At 48.0% G+C, this 19,791-nt stretch overlaps 1 protein-coding gene across 1 annotated transcript; it reads left to right on the top strand.

The window, feature by feature from the left end:
* Nucleotides 1-2,581: 2,581 nt before the first annotated feature.
* CMPK2 (cytidine/uridine monophosphate kinase 2) lies at nt 2,582-16,460 on the top strand. The gene is made up of 5 exons (XM_036114538.2): nt 2,582-3,268; nt 4,607-4,721; nt 5,818-6,019; nt 12,839-13,072; nt 14,533-16,460. The coding sequence occupies exons 1-5, from the start codon at nt 2,597-2,599 to the stop codon at nt 14,648-14,650; spliced, it is 1,341 nt and encodes a 446-aa protein (XP_035970431.2). The 5' UTR covers nt 2,582-2,596; the 3' UTR covers nt 14,651-16,460.
* Nucleotides 16,461-19,791: the final 3,331 nt, after the last annotated feature.

The following is a 19,791-nucleotide window of genomic DNA, read 5'->3' as shown; positions in this document are numbered from 1 at the left end:
CACCTGCATCACTGCTCAATGATTGATCATTATTAGCACATTATTTTATTATTTTTTCCTAAGTCTGTTCTAATGGGACCAGTTTCTTTTATTTGTTCATGTGTTCATTCACTCTTTCATTCATTCACTCATTCAGGCATTCTCTCTTTCCTTCCTTCTTCTTTGCTTCAACTGAGAGCCTCCTATGTTTTAGATAAAATATTAATAAATATGAAAAAAATAGAAATAAATAAGTCAAAGTCTTTCCCAGCAAAGAACTCACAAAAGTCCTTGAACAGATGTTCTATTCCTTCCAACTTGTCATTTCCCATTCATTTAAGAGTAAGTTTCAGGAGTGGTAGACTTTCATAATCAAAGTCATGGCTTGCGCGGGCCCAGGGAGGGATTTCTTCTTCCAACTGCTCAAGACGGGGATAGGCTGGAGGAGGTACAAGGCAGCCCCCTTTAGGCTTTCTACTCAGGACTCGGCCATCTCTAAAGGCATCCAAATGCAACTGGGAAACAGCCAAATGTCATCACCATTTCTCTTTAGCCAGAGACTCTTTTCTCAAAACACCTGCACGTCCTTAATGTACTCCGCTCCCTGACGTGGGCCATTTCCTACAGGAACGTCCCAGCAGTGCCTGACCCATTAGCAGATGGTGGAATCGGTTCAGTGATTTGCAATCATCAAACATTTCTGTGGTAAATCTTTTACTGATACACACCATACATCAGTACCATACATCAACTACTACACATACATTGAAAGGTGCACAGTTCATAAATGCACAGCACAATGAATTCTTGGCAGAATGAACACACATATGTAATGAGCATCTTTATCAAGAAATAGAATTTTACCAAGAAGTCTCCAAGACCTTCCCCCAGGCCCTAAACCCTACCTCCGCTCCAAAGATAACCCTGTCCTAAAAACCATACTCCGGGTTACAATAGCACGTCCTCTTTCTGCTGGGCTTCTCTCACTCAGTGTTGTGTTTGCAGACTTATCCACTTTGCCGTGTTTAGCAGTAGATTGTTAATTTTCATAGCTCCCATTTATTGATTTCATTGTTTAAATATACCACAATACATTTAATTATTTTATTATGATGAGCATTTGGAATATTTTGCTATTACACCATGCATTTTCTTGTACATATCTTTTGGTCGACATATATGTATGCATTTCTGTTGGGTATATACCCAGGATTGGAATCACTGGTTCATATGGTGTATGTGTGTTCTCCTTGAGCATATACCTTCAAAGAGTTTTCCAAAGTACTTGAACCAATTTACACTCCCGCTAGAATACTATACATGTGAAAACAACTCTGCACACTAAATGCCCCAAAGTGAGATTGCTCACAGAGAGTAAGAATGATCCTGTACTCAGAGAGCTAAAAACATCTTAATCTGATTGCTCCTTGTCTATTAGCCCATACTTCAACCACATATCTATAATAGTTCCTGTTTGTCCAAAAGTTGTATTCCTTCCAGAATTAAACGTACACGCATGCTAAATCCAAACTGCTTCAATTACAAAGTTTGTTTGCCCTCAGTTCATCTAATGTTTTTCATCTTTATCTCTTTTCTCAATGTTTGGGTTTTTCCCATAGGATTTTTGTTTTCAGTATGCTCAGTTTTTTATAAAGATTTTATTTCTTTGTCAGAGAGAGAGAGAGCGAGAGAGCGCACAAGCAGGGGGAGCTGCAGTCAGAGGGAGAAGCAGACTCCCTGCTGAGTGAGGAGCCCGATGCAGGACTTGATTCCAGGGCCTGGCGATCATGACCTCAGCCGATGCGGGACTCGATCCCAGGACCCTAATGGCCTGAGCCGAAGGCAGACGCTGAACCGACTGAGCCACCCACACGTTCCTGCTTGACAATCATTTTCCAAAGTATCAGCTGTTGAGTGAAAACAAAACATCTGAACAATTGTGTGAAAGCTGCTATACCAAGGTGCGGGCTTCGGGCTGACACAGCATGCCAGGACCAGCGAACTGCACCCGAAGGCAGGCCTTTATTTGGCTCCCCTGCAAATCTGGCGATACGTCCTAGTTTGCGAGTCAGCAAAAGAGGGGGGTAATTCCAAGAAGAGGGAAAAGCGCTCCCTGTTCAGGCCTCCAAAGCAGCCCGCAGGACTTGGGCCAGAGTGAGGGCGACGCAGCGGGTCGGGTGGAGGCTTCAGGTCGAGGAAGGGGCCAAGGGCTCTGCCAGTCCCGCCCGGTCAGGAGTCTGCGCCGCACTGAAGAGCCAGAGAGGGAGGGAGGGCGGGGGACAGGAAGAGAACGAAGCTACAAGGCAGAGCTCTGGCGCGCGCTGTCTCGGGGACACACTCACACACACACGCGCGCGCGCGCACCCGGGACGCAAACAACAGAGGAGGAACCAGCGCCGGGCCGAGAGCACCCCCGGGTGGCAGCCGGGACCGCGCGCCGCCCGCGGCCGCCCCCTCCCCGCCGCCGTTCGTGGGCGCGGACCGCGAGCGGGCAGAGGGGACCGAGCCGCAGAGGGCGCCCCCCGCCCCGCCCCGCCCCGCCCGCCCGTCACTTAGCTTTCGTTTCCCCGCTGGCGGGGGCGGCCCGGGAGCGGCGGGGGCGGGGCCGGACGAGCCCATGGCCTCCGCCCTCCGCCCGCGCTCCCCACTGCTGCTCGGGCGCCTCCCGGGGCCGCGACGCGGGGCCTGCGCTCCGGCCATGGCACCGCCGCGCCGCTTCGCGCTGGAGCTGCCGGGCTGCACGCTGGCTCACTTCGCCGTCGGCGGCGACGCCCCCGGCGCGCTCCCCGACCCCCGCGCGGCCGCGCTCCTGGGCCCGCCCGGCCGCAGCTACTCGCTGTGCGTGCCGCTGGCGCCGGGCGGGGGCTGCGCGGCCCGGGTGCGGGCGGCGCGGCTGCACCAGCGTCTGCTGCACCAGCTGCGCCGCGGCCCCCTCGGGCGGTGCGAGCTGAGCCCGCTGCTGTGCTACGGCCCCGGCGGCGGGGCGGGCGGCGTGCAGCACGGCTTCCTGCTCCACGACCCCAGCGACAGCCCCGACACCCGGCGCGCGTTGTTCTCCCTGCTCGGCGAGTCCCCGGAGGGCCCGCGCCTGGGCGAGTTCGTGGGCGACGCGCGCCGTCAGGTGTGGCAGCGCCTGTGGGAGCTGCGGGACGGCGCGGAGTGGCGGCAGGTGGGCCCCCGCGAGCGCGTCGTGTCCGCCCCGGAGCCCGCCCTGCACCCGGTGGTGCCCGACCTGCCCAGCTCTGGGGTCTTCCCGCACCGGGAGGCCGCCCGCGCCGTTCTGGAGGCGGTAAGAGTTCTGCCCCTTCCCGGCACCGGGGTGGGCCCCCCGACAGGGAGCGGACAGGGCGCGCGCTCTCCGGGCTGGCCTCTGCTGCCCGGGGAACTGATTGACGCCGTCGACAAACCAGGCCGCCTGAGTGCCAGACTCCGGTTTAGACACTGCGGCTCTTTTCTCCGTTCTTGGCCGCCAGGAACTTCCCATCCGAGGCGGGAACTGATGTCCCAAGGCCACGCTCGCCAGGCCTGCTCTGAATGCGTGCAGAAGGCGCCCCGGGAGGGAAGAGGCCGCCGGGTGCGGGGAGGATCATGCCATCTGGGAGGCCGGGCATGATTTTGGGGAGAAAAGGGCATGAGTTTGGGGTTTTTGTTCTAAAACCGTGGCTGCCTGCTTACTGGCTGCCGGTCCAGGTCGCACGACCCCTCTGTCCTCCCTTTGGTCTGTGAAACACTTGCCTTGCCTTGGTCAGGACAAGCAGAGCTCTGCACACAGCAGGTGCTCAGGGAAGGAGAGCGAAGGTTCTTTCCCAGCGCAGCCTGGGCGGGGCCTGGGATGTCCAGACTCGGCTTTCTGAGGCTGCACTGTGGAATTTAGTGCATTTTGCAAGCTTTTGGGATTGTATTACAAAGCGGTTTAAAAGGGCAGGACCAATCGCTTGGGTTTAAATCCCAACGCGGCATTTATTACCCGTGTCACGTTCAGTTTCTTATTCCCCGCCCCCCTGCCTCAGTTTCCTTAGTTCGTAGAGGGGAATAATAATGCTGCCACCCTCACCGAGTTACCGTGAAGGCTGGGCATGTTAATCCTCGAAAGCACTTAGAAGATGAAGCACACGCATGTACAAACGTGCGGGCCTCGCTGCAGAGAGGCCGCGGTAAGCAGTGCGGGAGAGCCGAGGTGAGAACTCAGAATGGCCCGGGACGGCCGCGCGACTCACCCGGTGACCGCGGCGCGCCGCTCTCTTCTCCGCCCCCTAGCGGTTAGGAAGGGGCGGTGCTGGCTGCTCCCGGGAGCTCCGGCCTCAGCTGGTACTCCACGTGCTACAGTTTCCGGTCGCTGGGTCACCCTCATCCGCACTTGCGGTCTTGCCTGTCCTTCCTCCTCTGGGGTGGCTGGTCAGCGTGGGTTGCAGACTGAGTGAGCTCAGCCGCTATCGCCTTTTTTGAGGCACAGCTATTCAGTAAAAAATGAAGGAATTCAGCCCTTCCCAGGTTCAAAATACTATGAATTTGGCACGGCGTCAAACACAGCTTACGCCTTCTTAGCATTGGGCAGTCTTGCTCTCAGCAGTTAGAGCTCGCAGAAGCCCCGCGGCTTCGCTGCTCATGCGCAGACGTTGTTTCGCAGTGTATACCCTTCATTCCCGAGGCCCAGGCAGTGCTTGACCTGGTTGACCAGTGCCCGGAGCAGGCCCAGAAAGGGGAGTTCCCGGTCATTGCCATCGAAGGACTGGATGCCACAGGTAATACTACCTTTGAGTTATAGGCAATGCGATTAATTGATCCCTTGCGGGAACAGACAGGTCTTTAATAAGTCAAACTTGATGCAGAGTTCAATTCATAAGCTTCATGTCGGTCTCCAGTGCGTGCCAGGCCCGGAGCTAGGCAGGCCTGGGAGGCAGACGAGTAAGACCTCCGGCGGGAGGCCAGGGGAGGCTGGGCCTCAGGTGCTCCGGTGACCGCGAGAGGCACTGAATGCGGCCTCGGTGTGGGGAACGGGGCCGTGGGGGGCAGCTCTGGAAGGGCTGACACCGGGACTGTTTTCGGAACAGATCAGAGCAGTGCAGGTGAGGAGGGCAAAAGCGGTCCTCCCCGACAGAAGAAACAGCGCGGGCGAAAGGGAAGGGACCTGAGCCAGACCGGGGTATCCGGGAACCACAGGCCGTGCAGAGGGCCCTTCTGGAGCAAAATGAGGAAGAACTAGGAAGCGGAGGGGAAAAAGCCTTGGAGCTGCCAAACACATACCAAAACACAACGGAGAACTCACACTTAGCCCCAAACACAAAAGGCAGGAGAAGCAAGGCGCCAAGGGCAGCCGGATCCAGCCAAAGCCGAGGTCCGGCTTGGGGCAGACGTCACGTGGTTCAGCGCGAGGCGGAGCTCCCTCCGCAGCAGGTGCGGAGCTCCCCCCCCAGCAGGTGCGGAGCTCCCCCCCCAGCAGGTGCGGAGCTCCACCCCCCCCAGCAGGTGCGGAGCTCCACCCCCCCCAGCAGGTGCGGAGCTCCCCCCCCCCCCGCAGCAGGTGCGGAGGGTTTTGAGGAACCAGGTGGAGGTTTTCCCAGGCCCGGAGGTCTACGCCAGAGTTTATCATTAATTTGTAAACAAGAGCACCATTTTGGTTTTCTTCCAAGTGTTGTGATGCCACATAGAGGAAACCCCGGTTCCTAAAGGTCTGCGTCTTTTTTTTTTTTTTTTTTTTAAATCAAGAATCATAGTAGGCAATGGACTGCTTTGATTTACAGGTGGATAGAGTGTCTTTGCCCTTTCTGGGCTAATACGAGCATTTGGGAGCCGTTTGGTGGCTGTGGTCACGAAGCGCTGTTTGTGTCTTTCCTGCAGGCAAAACCACTGTGAGCCGGTCAGTCTCAGACTCACTCAAGGCTGTGCTCTTGAAGTCGCCACCCGCTTGCATCAGCCAGTGGAGGAAAATCTTTGATGATGAACCAACTATCATTAGAAGAGCTTTTTACTCTTTGGGCAATTATATTGTGGCTTCTGAAATAGCTAAAGAATCTACCAAGTCTCCTGTGATTGTAGACAGGTAGGTGTAAAGATGCTGTGAATTTGGCATTTTCTCCCTAAGTGTGTGTGCGTACCTATATATTGCAAGTATACACCTGTGTTTATTAAGTCAAACTGAATTATGATAATAATAGGAATAATGTCTATGATTTGTTAATTACCCACACCACAGGCTGGCATTTTGCTAAGAGCATACATATATTTTACTGTATCTGAACAATTACATGGTAGGTGGATACTAAATGTTATCCCCAAGTTACTGATGAGAAGCCTAGGTCTTACAAGGGTTAAGTAACTTGCCACTGACTAAGCTAGAAATAGCACATTGGGGATATTGACAAAGCCTCTGCTTTAGAAATCGATGCTTTCAGTAGTTCCTTTGTTCATCAGCTTATTTATAAAACATTTATTGGGCATCTACTGTGTGCCAAAGACTGTTCCCAATTTAGGGGATTCAACGGTAGATGAGCTGGACGACGATGCTCTGCTTTCATGGAGCAAACACACTGTCGCAGGAGAACAGTCAAGTGCATAAAGACATATGGTAATATCAGAGAATGATAAATACTCTGAAGAGGATAAATCAAGGTGGATATGGCTGAGGATGGCCTCTCTAAGGAGGTAACGTCGATCTGAGTTCTGAATGTCCCAAAAGAGATGGGAATGAAAACTATGGAGTAGCAGCATTATGGAGAGAGGGTTCAGCAAAGCCTGCAGACAGAAAGAAGGTAGCGTATTCAAGGACTAGAAACAGGGTGATGAGCACGTAGTGGACGAGGGGCTGCTTTCTGGATGAATGGACAGAGAGAGGCGGGGGATAGAACAGCAGGGCCCATGGGCCAAGATAGTGCGGATTTTATTCTGAGTGCAGAGGGGAGCCGTTGGAAGGTTTCAGATAATGGAGTGACATAAACTGCTTTAGATTTTTAAAATTCCATACCGAAGAAGTAGCTTAAAATACCACAAGAATGATTGAAGTGTATGGCAAGCAAGTCATCCTCGGCTTAAAATCACCCAACTCGGTGATGTGGAAATTACAATCACGGTGAGATCCCATTTTGCTCTCATCAGGTAGGTGAGAACCAATGAAAATGTGCTGAGACTCAGAGCTGGAGATCACGGGGGTGGCTAGAAGCCCTACAAGGCACTGGTGGGTGTGGACCCGGGGCTCAGAGAGCGATCTGAAGGGGACAGCAAAGTGAACACTGCTTTCACCTCCTGAAGAAATGCAAAAGTTTCTTTTTTAAAATTTATTTCTTTTTTAAAAATTTATTTTTATTTTTTACTTAAATTCTGTTAATTAGCACATAGTGTATTATTAGTTTCCAAAGTAGAGTTCAGTGATTCATCAGTCTTTTTTTGAAGATTTTATTTATTTATTTGAGAGAGAGAGTGAGAGAGAGCACAGCACGAGCCGGGTGAGGGGAGAAAGAAGCAGACTCCCCACTGAGCAGGGAGCCCAATGTGGGGCTCGATCCTGGGACTCCTGGATCATGACCTGAGCTGAAGCCAGACGCTCAACCAACTGAGCCACCCAGGCGCCCCTCATCAGTCTTATATAATACCTAGTGCTCATTACATCACATACTGTCCCCAGTGTCCATCACCCAGCCACCCCATCCCCCCACCCCCCTCCTTCAGCTGTGTTCATAATATTGAAAAATTTGAAAAACCGAAAGCCCATCAGTAGAAGAAAGGGCACATAAATACTAGCATATTTGTGAAATGGAGCACCATTCAGCAATATAAATCAGGACACTGCATCAGTGTGCATAAAATGCAAAACCCTCATTTTGACTGAGAACATCACATTTCAGATAGGTGTTCAGTAGAATACAAGCCAAATAATAACAAACTGTAGAGTACGGAGGGGAGAAAGGATATTGAACAAATTTTACAGTGCTAAGGAGAGAGAAATGCAGTTGATACACAGTACAAAAGGTTGAAAACCCCAACTGAATTATTGCTTAATGTTCAGTGAATGTGTATTGCTCTCTGCAATTTTACTTATTTTTGGAAAGATAAGCAATTGTATTGAAGTATGACAAGTATGCAGGAAAAAGCACTAATCATAAATGTAAATCTCAAGGAATTTCAAGTAGTGAACACACCCATGTCTGGATGCCTGCACCCACATCCAGACTTAGAACGTTACCACACCCCATAAAGCCAGGTCATTCTCCTTCCCAGGCCCTGCCCATTCTCCCCCCCCCCCCCGCCCCCCGTAGTGAACACTGCCCGACCTCCATCACTGTGGACTTGTCTGATCTGTTCTTGACGCCCCTGTACATGCAGCTGTGCCTTAGGACTACCAGCATCTGACTTCCTTCTTGCCACATAGGAGACTCGCCTACCTGCTATGAACGTACATATTTTTTTTTAATAGAGAGAGAGTGCGGGGCGGGGAGGGGTGGGGTAGGGAGGGGAAGAGGGGGAGGGAGAGAATCTTAAGCAGACTCCGTGCTGAGCTCAGAACCCGACTCCAGGCTTGATCTCATGACCCTGAGATCATGACCTGAGCTGAAGCCAAGAATTGGATGCTCCACTGACCGAGCCAGCCAGGCGCCCCTATGAATATTTTGTACATAACTTGGGTGCGGGTCCATATGCAGTTTTGGTGCATAGATTCCCAGGAGTGGAACCGTAGGGATGTGGGGTTCACGTGTGTTCAGCTTTAGCAGGTATTGCAAAAAGTGTTCTGAAGTGGTTGGAACCACTCACCGTGACCGCCCCGCCCCGCAGCGGTGTTTGGGAATTTCCTGTGGCTGGTGTCCTTGTCAACATCTAGCATTGCCTGCCTTTTTTTGAGGGTCTCCACTGGTTCCTGGTGGCCAGGCTGATAGTTACAAGCTAGTTTGCCATATCTGGAAACTTCTACCCCTTTCTTGAAATATCTTTCTCTGTACAATTTTCTGTATCTCTGAAATATTCCATGAAAAGGCGGTTCAGAGCGTGTGTAGGGAATAAAGTGGGAGGTGGTAGGTTGCCAGGCAAGATGAACACAGTAAAAATAAGTTAGAAGGCCGGGGCCGTCCTCTAAGCTACCACACTAGCAGGCAGTTTTAACGCTGGGGATGGCAAGATCGTTATTTCAGGGTTGCAAGTTATAGGGGATCCTGGAGAAGGGTAAGAAATTGCATTCCTTTGTGGGACTTCTTTACCTGTGGGATGTTTTTACCCTATTATTAATGTGTCTGAATCTACCTACCGTATCTGAGATCTTTGTTTTCATACAGTGTCCTTTTTCAAGGAGACAGACTAAACTTTTCCTAATATGGGGTGACTCCCTGGGGCATGTGATTTCTTCAGATGTCCCTGGAGTTGCACTGGTTTCTGCATGTAGACAGATACCTATCCTCTCTGCTCCCAGTTTCCTAATGTGTTCAATGGAGATACTCCATATCCCTTCCCTACCTACCACTAAAACCTGAGGTGAATATCCAACGGGTTGATGCACGGGGAAGTGCTTTGCAATAGCAAATTGCTATTAAGATATAAAGCATTATTATATAAGCTATGTACAATGTGTCGGCAAATTGCATTTGATTTGAACTGATGTGGCTTGCCTGATGGCAGGAATGGAAAATTCTAAATGGTGGAGAGTCTGAAATTGATGGCCAGCGGGTATGATTATTTAAAATGAGCGGCAGCGTTGTTAGTGAGAGAGCCCCAGCCATAGAAAGCAGGGCTCTCATTCTTCCCTTGCTTTTTCTTCTTTGTGTCTGCGAATTGTCAGCAATTTTGTTCTTTAGAGAGATACTGTATCACCTTGTCAAATGAGAAGAAAAGAGCGGTTATTTGTTGTCTGGGTGGGTTTTGTTCATGTGTAAAGATTTTAATGAAATCCATTTTAGACTACACCATCATCTAGCTGAACAAATGAGGGTGACAGAGTCATTTTTGATGGTGACTGTGGTTAAGGTTGGCAACTTAATCACCCTCATTACCTTTAAAAATCTATTCTTGCTGATGGTTTTTCCACAAAAAGAAGGCTTTTAAAATGAAGATGATATCAGCCTCTGTATTCATAGCTGAGTATTTAATTCACTGAACATGGGACACATGCAAAATGCAGAGCAAATTGTAGTTTGGCTGCCAAGAAAAAGAACACCTGGACCCTGCATGGATTTATTCAGCTTGGGAGACTAGACTCATCTCACAGAGAAGGGGAAGTGCACGTTTGTAGGTGGTGAATCAGGGACGTGATAGAGAGGAGGCTCCTGGGTGGGACTCCAGGAGCTAGCCACTGTGGAGGCTGGGGTTTGCAGCACACGCTTCTGGAGGTGGACAGGGCTTGGAAGGGTGGATGGTATTGGAATTGACCACCTCCCAAATTAATTTTTTTGGTCCTTTTCAGTATTGTCTGTATTACCATCATTTGCAAATGCAGCTTTAGTTATAACCGGTGTCCAGTAAGAATAGTATTGTCTTATAATGACAGGGTGATACAGTTTTTAAAGGACTTGTCTCTTTTTATTTTTTATTTATTTTTTAAAAAAGATTATTTATTTATTTGACAGAGAGCTAGTAAGAGCAGGAACACAAGCAGGGGGAGTGGGAGAGGGAGAAGCAGGCTTCCCGCGGAGCAGGGAGCCCGATGCAGGGCTCGATCCCAGAAACCCGGGATCATGACCTGAGCTGAAGGCAGACGCTTAACGACTGAGCCACCCAGGCGCCCCAGGACTTGTCTCTTTTTACAGCAACTGTGGAAGGAAACAAAAGTTGCGTGCTTTTCATCTTCCAGATGGGGAAGGTGAGGCTATATTGGCTTAAATGAGTTACCTGTGTCCACAGAACCAGTAGCGGCCAGGGGATAAATCAATACGCAGCTCAGAAAGCACTGTGAATTTATTTTGTAGATCCCAGTACATCCTTTTCACTGTGAAAAGAAGTTCAAATATAAAATGGTCAAGAATTAAGATTTTATTTATTATTTCTTCTAAAAGATTTAGTTATTTTAGAGAGAGAGAAAGCGTGTGTGCATGAAAGCGGGGGGAAGGGTCAGAGAGAGAGGGAGAGAATCCCAAGCAGACTCCACGCTGAGTGCAGAGCCCCATGCGGGGCTCGATCTCACAACCTCGAGATCATGACCTGAGCCGAAACCAAGAGTCGGATGCTTAACCAACTGTGCCACCCAGGCACCCCCAGAATTTAGGATTTTAAAACACTGAAGCCAGTAAATTGAAATACAGACCAGGGTGGGGCTATAGGTACTTCTCTACATTGGGATGTTTATAATAATTTCATAAATATCTGTTGTACGTGATAGTCCTTTGATACTGTATTTGAAGTTTTGCATTTAGTCACTTAAGATTGGAATATGACGTGAACAGGGCAAGATTATAATGAGGTATGCCAATCAATAAACTGATTCCAGTGCATTCATTTGCACACCCAAAGAACATTTACTGCATACTGACTGTGAGCCAGACACTGGTTTCAGGTTTGGGAACGCAGAGGTGACTAAAAAAGGAATTTTCTAAGGGAGGAGTGGAAAGAGGTCATACTTATAGACAAATTGCTTTTCTTTACCATGAGAAGCTCTTCAGTAGAGTCGACCGTGAAAGACATTGAGGGCCCAGAGGAGGGAACCATGAGCTCTGCTTGGGGTCTCATCTGAGCAGGGCTGTGCAGGTAGAGTAGGAGTTTTGCTCGCTGAGAAGCTCACTCCAGGTGGAGGAAAGAGCATGAAGACAGGCTCCTGTGATTCAGCGTGCCGGGCGCACACCCTGAATGCTGTTCTGTGTCTTAGTTAGGCTGGACGTTTCCGGCGGGCAGTGGAAGGCCATGGGGCATCTTGAAATAGATTGTCTTTTATCATTGTGATTTTCCTTTCCTCCCCTGCCAGCATTTAAAATGAACCAGTCAGGGCGCCTGGGTGGCTCAATCGTTAAGCGTCTGCCTTCGGCTCAGGTCATGATCCCAGGGTCCTGGGATCGAGCCCTGCATCGGGCTCCCTGCTCAGCGGGAAGCCTGCTTCTCCCTCTCCCACTCTCCCTGCTTGTGTTCCCTCTCTCGCTGTGTCTCTCTCTGTCAACTAAATAAATAAAATCTTTAAAAAATAAAATAAAATAAAATAAAATGAACCAGTCAATAGGGCCCTGCTTCACTCAGGGAGGATTTCACAGAGTAGTGGAGGTCGTATTTGTGTTCATTTCCCTCCCTGACAGGTGTTGACACACAGTGAGAGGCTGGGCGCTGGGCGGGACAAAGGCCGCCTCGCCGGGGTCCCCAGAACATGGATTTCATCCGCAGATTTTTATGTGGCCGAGACACAAGGTCAGATGCCAGGGGACTACCAAGCACATCTCTCCTCCCGGTCGCCCTCCCTTTCACGGAAGGCAATGTGGGCCAGGCCAGAGAGACGCAACAGTGTCACCTCGTGACAGTGCTGAGTCTGTCGCTCTCTGAAGAGCCCACTGCATTCTCATTGTGGTTGCTGACTTCGGCTTATTTTTTACATTTTATAAATACTTTAAAAACATGATTTAGGGGCGCCTGGGTGGCTCAGTCGGTGAAGCTTTGACCTTCGGCTCAGGTCATGATCCCAGGGTCCTGAGATCGAGTCCTGCATCGGGCTCCCCGATCGGTGTGGAGCCTGCTTCTCCTCCCTCTGCCCCTCCCCCCACTTGTGTTTTCTCTTGCTCACTCTGCTCTCTCTCAAATAAAAAAAAACTTAAAAAAATAAGATTTAGTTTTATTTATTTGATATATGCAATGCTAAGGAAGCTTGAGCAGAGCCATCCCTGGTTTCAGCTTTTCCCCCAGCTGGTTTTCAGGTGCACCCTGACCTTGGCCTCTGTGGATGCGGAACTCACTCCTGGCCCCCCCTTCTCAGGTACTGGCAGAGCACGGCCACCTACGCCATAGCCACCGAGGTGACCGGGGGGCTCCAGCACCTGCCCCCAGCCCATCATCCCATATACCAGTGGCCTAGGGACCTGCTCAAGCCCGACCTGGTCCTGCTGCTCACAGTGAGTCCCGAGGAGCGGATGCATCGGATTGAGCGCCGGGGCATGGAGAGGACCAGAGAGGAAGCTGAACTGGAGGCCAACAGCATATTCCGTCAAAAGTAGGTGTCCTGGTGTGCATGGCAGGGGTTCCTGGCCATGGTGCTGAGCTGGGATCAGCTCTGACTTTACGAATGTGGAGAAAATGACATCATTCCCATTTTTCAAACCCACGATACAATATCCTCCAAGGGGGTTCAGCTCCTTCTGACGGTATTGTTCCCCCAGGGCTTTGGCATTGTGACGGTAAAGCCCCAGGCTATCTGACTGGGCCTCAGACCTTCCTTCTAGTCCTGGCTGTGCCGGGAACAGTGTGAACCTGGCTAAGACCGTGCACGTTCCTGGGTCTTGGCTCCCCAGTCATAATCTAATGGGCACCGAGTGCTGATGAGCTCGCGGTGACTTTTCCTTATAGGTGCTTCCCGTGTGTCAGGCTTTTGCGTTCTGATGCTCTCTGATCCTGGCAAGTGAACGTGAGCCATATTTTACAGTTTACAAAACTGGGGCTCAAAGGACTAAGTGATTTGTCTAGGTTGGCCCGGGTGCTCTTTAGTAAAACTGGGATTAAAATCACGGTCTTTCTGATTTTAAAGGCAGTGCTTTTGTTTTCATTAGAAATCTACGAAACACTAGCGGGAGAGTCTGGGCTGTCTTCTTGCTTGATGGCTGAGCATGAGTCAGCTCTGTAGGACAGGTTCGAAAAGCCAAAGCAGAGTAGTTTAGATAAATAAACAACAATAGCAGTGCTATCGTAACACAATCCTGTTACAAATAATTGAATAACAACTCTGCTGTGCGCAGAGAAACCACGTCAGACCATTTACTTGGACTAATTCAATTAGACCTCGTGACAAACTCACCAGGAAGACATGATTTCAGTCCTCATTTTACAGATGAGAAGACGGAGGCAGAGGGGAAAGAAATTTGTTAGCTTCACTCAGCTAGGAAGTGGTAAACGGCACGTGTTGTAACCACCTGCCATCATACTTCCGTCAGGCCATCCGCACACTCATTCAGAGGTATCAAGGCTAGGTCACCCCAGAGGGAGATGTGGAAACCCAGTGCAATTTTAGAAGACTCAGCCACGAAAACAGTGCGTATGCTGAGGACCTCTGGCTTGTCTGAGATCCTTCAGGGCACAGACTGTGGAGACCTTTCGCGGTTGTCCCATTAGTTAATCTCTTTGAGCCTCTGCTACTTTTTCTACAAAATGGGGATGACGTGGTTCCCTTCCTGAGGTCACCCTGAGTATGAAACCAGAAGAATCATGCAGAATGCTGATGCTTGGTAGGTAATAGGTATCAATAAAGGCTAGCTATTAAGCCTTATTATGAATTTATGATTTATTAAACAAAATGTATCAAATGTCTCCCATGGACAAAGCTAGTGGCTGAGGGGAACAGTGAGATAAACCAGATGGGGCCCTTGCTGTAAGCTGTGTCCATTATGGTAGGAAAATAGCATTTGCATGGAGAGCCGTGTTAAAAAATAAGCCAACTCTTTTCATTCTGTCTGTCCCCAGGGTAGAAGTGTCCTATCAGCGGATGGAGAACCCTTGTTGCCACGTAGTTGATGCCAGCCCCTCAAGAGAAAAAGTCCTCCAGATGGTCTTAAGCGTAATCCAAAATAATTGTAATTAATTGTAATTACTCCAAAATGTAATTACACATTTTGCTAGATTTGATGTTGTTTGATGCATCTAGGCCCACGACTGGTTACTGGGTTTCCCCAGATTACTGTTGCATAAACATAGTATGTCCTAGAAAACTGGAGACCAGGCATTTCGATTTTACTTAAACCATTGTCCTCCCTTTTGACCAATGGACCCATCAAGGTTGAGACTGTCATGTTCCAGCCAGAGATCAGTGGTTGCTTTCTTCAAGTATAACAAATGTTTTCTTGGAATGTATTTTTTTTTTTTTTTTTTTTTTTTTAAGATTTTATTTATTTATTTGAGAGAGAGAATGAGAGAGCGAGAGAGAGCACATGAGAGGGGGGAGGGTCAGAGGGAGAAGCAGACTCCCTGCCGAGCAGGGAGCCCGATGCGGGACTCGATCCGGAGACTCCAGGATCATGACCTGAGCCGAAGGCAGTCGCTTAACCAACTGAGCCACCCAGGCGCCCCTTGGAATGTATTTTTAACTACGTCCCTACCAAATCCCTCCCAGTTTTTCTCATCCAGAAAGCATGAGGTATACAGAAGTAACAAGGAAGATCTCCCAAATCAACGGAAGCTCCTCAGCCTCTCCCATGTCTACACCTGGGCCACTGATGAGATCTCCACGTGGTAGACTTGCCTTCTTCCCAAAACGGCCGCACTTCACTGGGGACTTGGCTCTGATCCTAGGGCCAAGTACTCTTGAAGAAAGGGTCCACGTGTCCTGGCTGTCTGAGGACACTCCCACAGAGCCATCTTTGGGTAGAGGACACTTACATAGAAGACCTAGGACTTGTGCCCTACCACCTCTGAGATGGTCCTCGTGGTTAGCACTTCAGAGTCAAATACAGAGACTGCCAACCCAAGGTGCTCTAAATACAAATACACCAACCTTCTTTGAATTATGTTCTGCTTATTTATATTTCTTTCTTTTCCCCTGACAACACGGTTTTGGATATAATGAGTGTTTTGGACTGAGCTAGATGCATTAAACTTAGCCAATCGAGCAATATATTTATATTGATATTTACATCATGTTTCTCCTCAGTGTGGGGCTCTGCTTTACTAATTAAAATTGGAGCCAAGAAGCTAAATGCAATGCTTGTTGTGTATTTTCATTACACAGATTTAATTTATCTTACTAAATACGCACAGTGGATCCTGGAATGGGATTTCTTAGTAAATTATCTTGCACTTAAATGTCTTATGCTTACACATGAAATCAGCTTTGAGATCTGTTTGCCTAGGGGGAAAAAAAAGCTGAGGAAAGAGGAAATCTACTAACTATGTGGTCTTGGGTGAGTCACTAAACATCAGTAGTTCATGTAACTTGATCTAAAAAGTGATAATAATTCTTTATTTGTCCTAAGGAGTTTGCTGAACCAGGGGATTACCTAAAATTCCTTCCAGTTCTAAGCTGGGTGAAGTTTGTAAATTAGACAGCCCCCCCAAATAATTACATTTAAGGCCTTATCAGATTTATCATATAGAATCTTAAATTATAATAAAGTTTAGTATTAATAACTGCATCATACTGTTTTTCAAAGGAATTACAGGTAATTTTTACATAATGTATTTACATGTATAAATATGTATTTGGTTTCAGTTGAAAATATTTTTAAAGCCAATAAATAGCATTAGGTTTCTGAAAGATGTGATATCTAATTATGTTATTGGTGTTATTTACTTTAAACAGTTTGAAAAGCTTATGTCGGCAGTCTAGAAAAGCAAACATTTTATGCTTTCTCTCTGTACCTTGCAAATGAATAAAGTTGCTGTGATTTTCTAATTTATGATGTTGTCACAGTGTATGTTGGTTGTTCAGAGGTGCTGGTCCAGTGGGGCTTTTGTATTGATGGGGGTTTTTGGTCAAGGAAGTGGGAAGGTGTGAGCTTGCCGGCCAAGAGGAATCTGTGGTCAAAGTGCTTTCAGAGGAAGGGAGGGCATTTTTGTTTTGTTTTAGATAAAATGGTTTCAGGAAAGTGGAATCCTTTCTTCATTGCAGATATTAAAAAAAAGAAATAATTCTTTGTACTCTTGGGTCTTTTTTTATTCAATGATAGGTATATGATTTATAAGCATGAGATAAGACCATGCCTCCTGCCCAGCAACTGATGACAAGGAATCATTTGTTTGGCTCCGTTTCATGACAAGTTCATTCTCCTTTCTGTTCTTGTGACAGACCTTTCGTGGTCCCAAATATTTATGCTCCCTTTCTTCTACAGTAATAGAATGTTTGACATGACACATGGCTGCCAAGAATCGTGAGTATATTTCTAGAGCTTCCTTCCAACTGGCCACTTAGAGGTTCTTCCAGTGGTCTGTGAGCAGAGGGGCTTATGGGATGTCCCTTCCCCTTTTAACCCTTCACACGGCCTGGTGTTCGGCTGTGATAGTGAGCCTTCTCAGGACCAAGAGAAGAGGGTGGTGCTCTCGAGATGGAGAAGCAATGGGATGAATGAAGGCTGCCTTTACTTATGAAAACGTAGATGGGGCCTAGGCGTGAATGCGTGTGGTACCCTGAGGACGCGTCGGCCTGGGGAGGGGCTGTGGGGCAGACGCAGGACTCGTGCGCAGCTCACCGTCCGCCTCCTCCTCAGCCTGTCCCCCTCAGTGGCACCTGCCTGCGTTCTCAAGAGTGGAAACTCCTTTTTTGCTGACCCTCCTCTCTGTGAAATCTCTCTCTTCTCAGAGCAATTGTGTAGTATCTTTTTTTATTAAAAAAATTTTTTTTTAAAGCAATCTCTACACCCAACGTGGAGCTTGAATCACAACCCCAAGACCAAGAGCTGCACACTCTACCAATGGAGCCAGCCAGGGCCCCCAGTTATGTAGCATCTTTAAAGTGTTTAGGCCCTGGGATCTTTCTGGAATGTGTACCAAGGAAATAATCAGTGATGCACATATAAATGTTATATATGCATAATATACTTCAAGTAATCGGGGCATGTTTATGTATCTGTCTAATGTACATTTATGTATAATATGTATTTGTTAAATACATTAAGGTAAATCCTTTTAATGGAATCCTGAGCAGAATGCAGGGCACCTAAGAATGTGTAAGGCATCAAAAATACTTTGCTCTCAGTGAAGAGATAGCTAAGATTATCTTACAACACTTCGTTAGGTTGGCAGCTCCGGAATGGGAGCTCTGCACATTAGAGCAGAATATGATTGCAGGTGTTTTTGGGTGTTTTTGGCCTTAGGCTTTCTTCATATTCAAACTGTTGTTTTTCTTTGAACCTAGGAGCCAGGCACTAAGCTCTGCTTCATGTTGGCAAATATATCCACCAGCAAGTCCATTTGAACCTTCAGGCTTCAGTAAATGTAGCTTTGTTCATATACTTAGGTATTTTCCTTGTATGAGCAAGGAGAGGAGAAATGGATGCTGGCCTTTTTCCCCCCTGGAAGGTATTAATTTTTTCTTCACTTTAAAAGCTTCATGAAATCCATTCAGCCTATAGCTGTGAAGTCATGTGAAGACTGTGCATTGGTCTAATCTACAACTAGGAGAAAATGTTTTCCCTTTATGTTGCCTATCAATAATTTGGTCTTTCTCATGAGCACCATAACTGGTTAGTAGAGGAAACATATTTAGTCCTATCAGATTTAAACTTAATATAATGTGATCTTTTAACGGTCCTTCTAGGTAATGCACACTCTTGGAGAGAAAACGCTCAGTGGATCAGATTCTCCTATCTTCCAAGCCTCACCCTGGCACCGCTCCAAGATTGCATCTGGGTCCTGGAGCCAAGAGTGCCATTTAGGCAACCATGGGGATGAGGGGAAAGGGGTCTGTGGTCACATTATCCTCTCTCTAACTGGGTGTTTCTTGTAGTCCTTTATGATGAACTTGGCCTCTGTGGGATCTCACAGGTGTTTGGATCTCCTGAGTCTGTCTTCCATTCAGCTCCAGCCACAGTCAGCCTCATGGCCAGCTTCAGTTCTGGATCCTTCTCTCTGGGGGCCCTTGGACTCTCAGGGCATATGTCAAGGCCCCCTTTGCTCAATCATTCTGCACGGCCTGGTTTATTTGGGCATGACCTTATTTCAAGTTGGTTCAGAGAAGTCGGAGGTCCCAAATGGAGAGACAGATGCTCTCGATGTCCCCTCACTGAACTGATATTCTCAGTTCTAGGGCAAAGCCTGGAGGTGGGAAATTGGGGTGTATGGGCCTCAGCACCTCCCATTTTATTTTTCCCCTTAGGGAGCAAGTACGTTCTGAGTTTCACAGTGATGTGATTTGGTGTGCATGTCTCCATCCATTTTTGCTGGGCTCTTGGTGGGTCCTTGCAGTCTAGAAACTCATGTCCTTGAGTTTTGGGAAATTTTCTTGAATTATTTCCATGACAAATTCTGTTCCTCACTCTGTTCTTTTTTTCTACATAGTTTATTATTTAGATGTTGGACATTTTGGACCGATTTTCTAATTTCCTTATCTTTTCTGTCACATATTATCTTTCCTATACCTTTACTACATTTTATAAATATTTTCGCAACTTTGTGTTTAAAATCTATTAAGACTTCCATTTCTGGGCGCCTGGGTGGCTCAGTTGGTTAAGCGACTGCCTTCGGCTCAGGTCATGATCCTGGAGTCCCTGGATCGAGTCCCGCATCGGGCTCCCTGCTCGGCAGGGAGCCTGCTTCTCCCTCTGACCCTCCCCCCCTCATGTGCTCTCTCTCTCTCATTCTCTCTGTCTCAAATAAATAAATAAAATCTTTAAAAAAAAAAAAAAAGACTTCCATTTCTGCTGTGAAGTCTCTAAATTCTAAAAGCTTTCTCTCTCCCTTTCTTTACCCCTCCCTTGCTCTCTTCCTTTCTTCTTCTTGTTACCTAATATTCTTTTCTTAAAAAATAATTTCTTTTTTCTTGGATGCTTGGTCTTTACTTATCTTTCCAAGGCTGTCAATGATGGCTTTGTCCAAAGTCCTTCATTTCCTCTAAGGTGGAGTTCTGTTTATTTGCACCTTCCCAGTAAGATGCTTTCTTCAGGTTCTGGTAATGCTTGGTGGCGGCTCACGACAGGTGTGTAAGATGGAAAACTTTGAGTGTAGCTTTGGATCTCATGGAGTGAAGCTCTCACCTTCTATAGACACCCACTGGCCTCTGTATCTATTTTCCCA

The sequence above is a fragment of the Halichoerus grypus genome, chromosome 10 (genome assembly GCF_964656455.1).
Source record: "Halichoerus grypus chromosome 10, mHalGry1.hap1.1, whole genome shotgun sequence".
NCBI classification, from domain to species: Eukaryota; Metazoa; Chordata; class Mammalia; order Carnivora; family Phocidae; genus Halichoerus; species Halichoerus grypus.
This window is presented reverse-complemented; position numbering and strand designations above follow the sequence as displayed.

What these genes read in the sequence shown, in the direction of transcription:
- CMPK2 (XM_036114538.2), top strand. Translation starts at nt 2,597, where the DNA reads ATGGCCTCCGCCCTCCGCCCGCGCTCCCCACTGCTGCTCGGGCGCCTC. An exon ending in CCCGCGCCGTTCTGGAGGCG is followed by an intron (nt 3,269 to 4,606) that starts GTAAGAGTTCTG and finishes GTTGTTTCGCAG; the next exon opens with TGTATACCCTTCATTCCCGA. An exon ending in CGAAGGACTGGATGCCACAG is followed by an intron (nt 4,722 to 5,817) that starts GTAATACTACCT and finishes TCTTTCCTGCAG; the next exon opens with GCAAAACCACTGTGAGCCGG.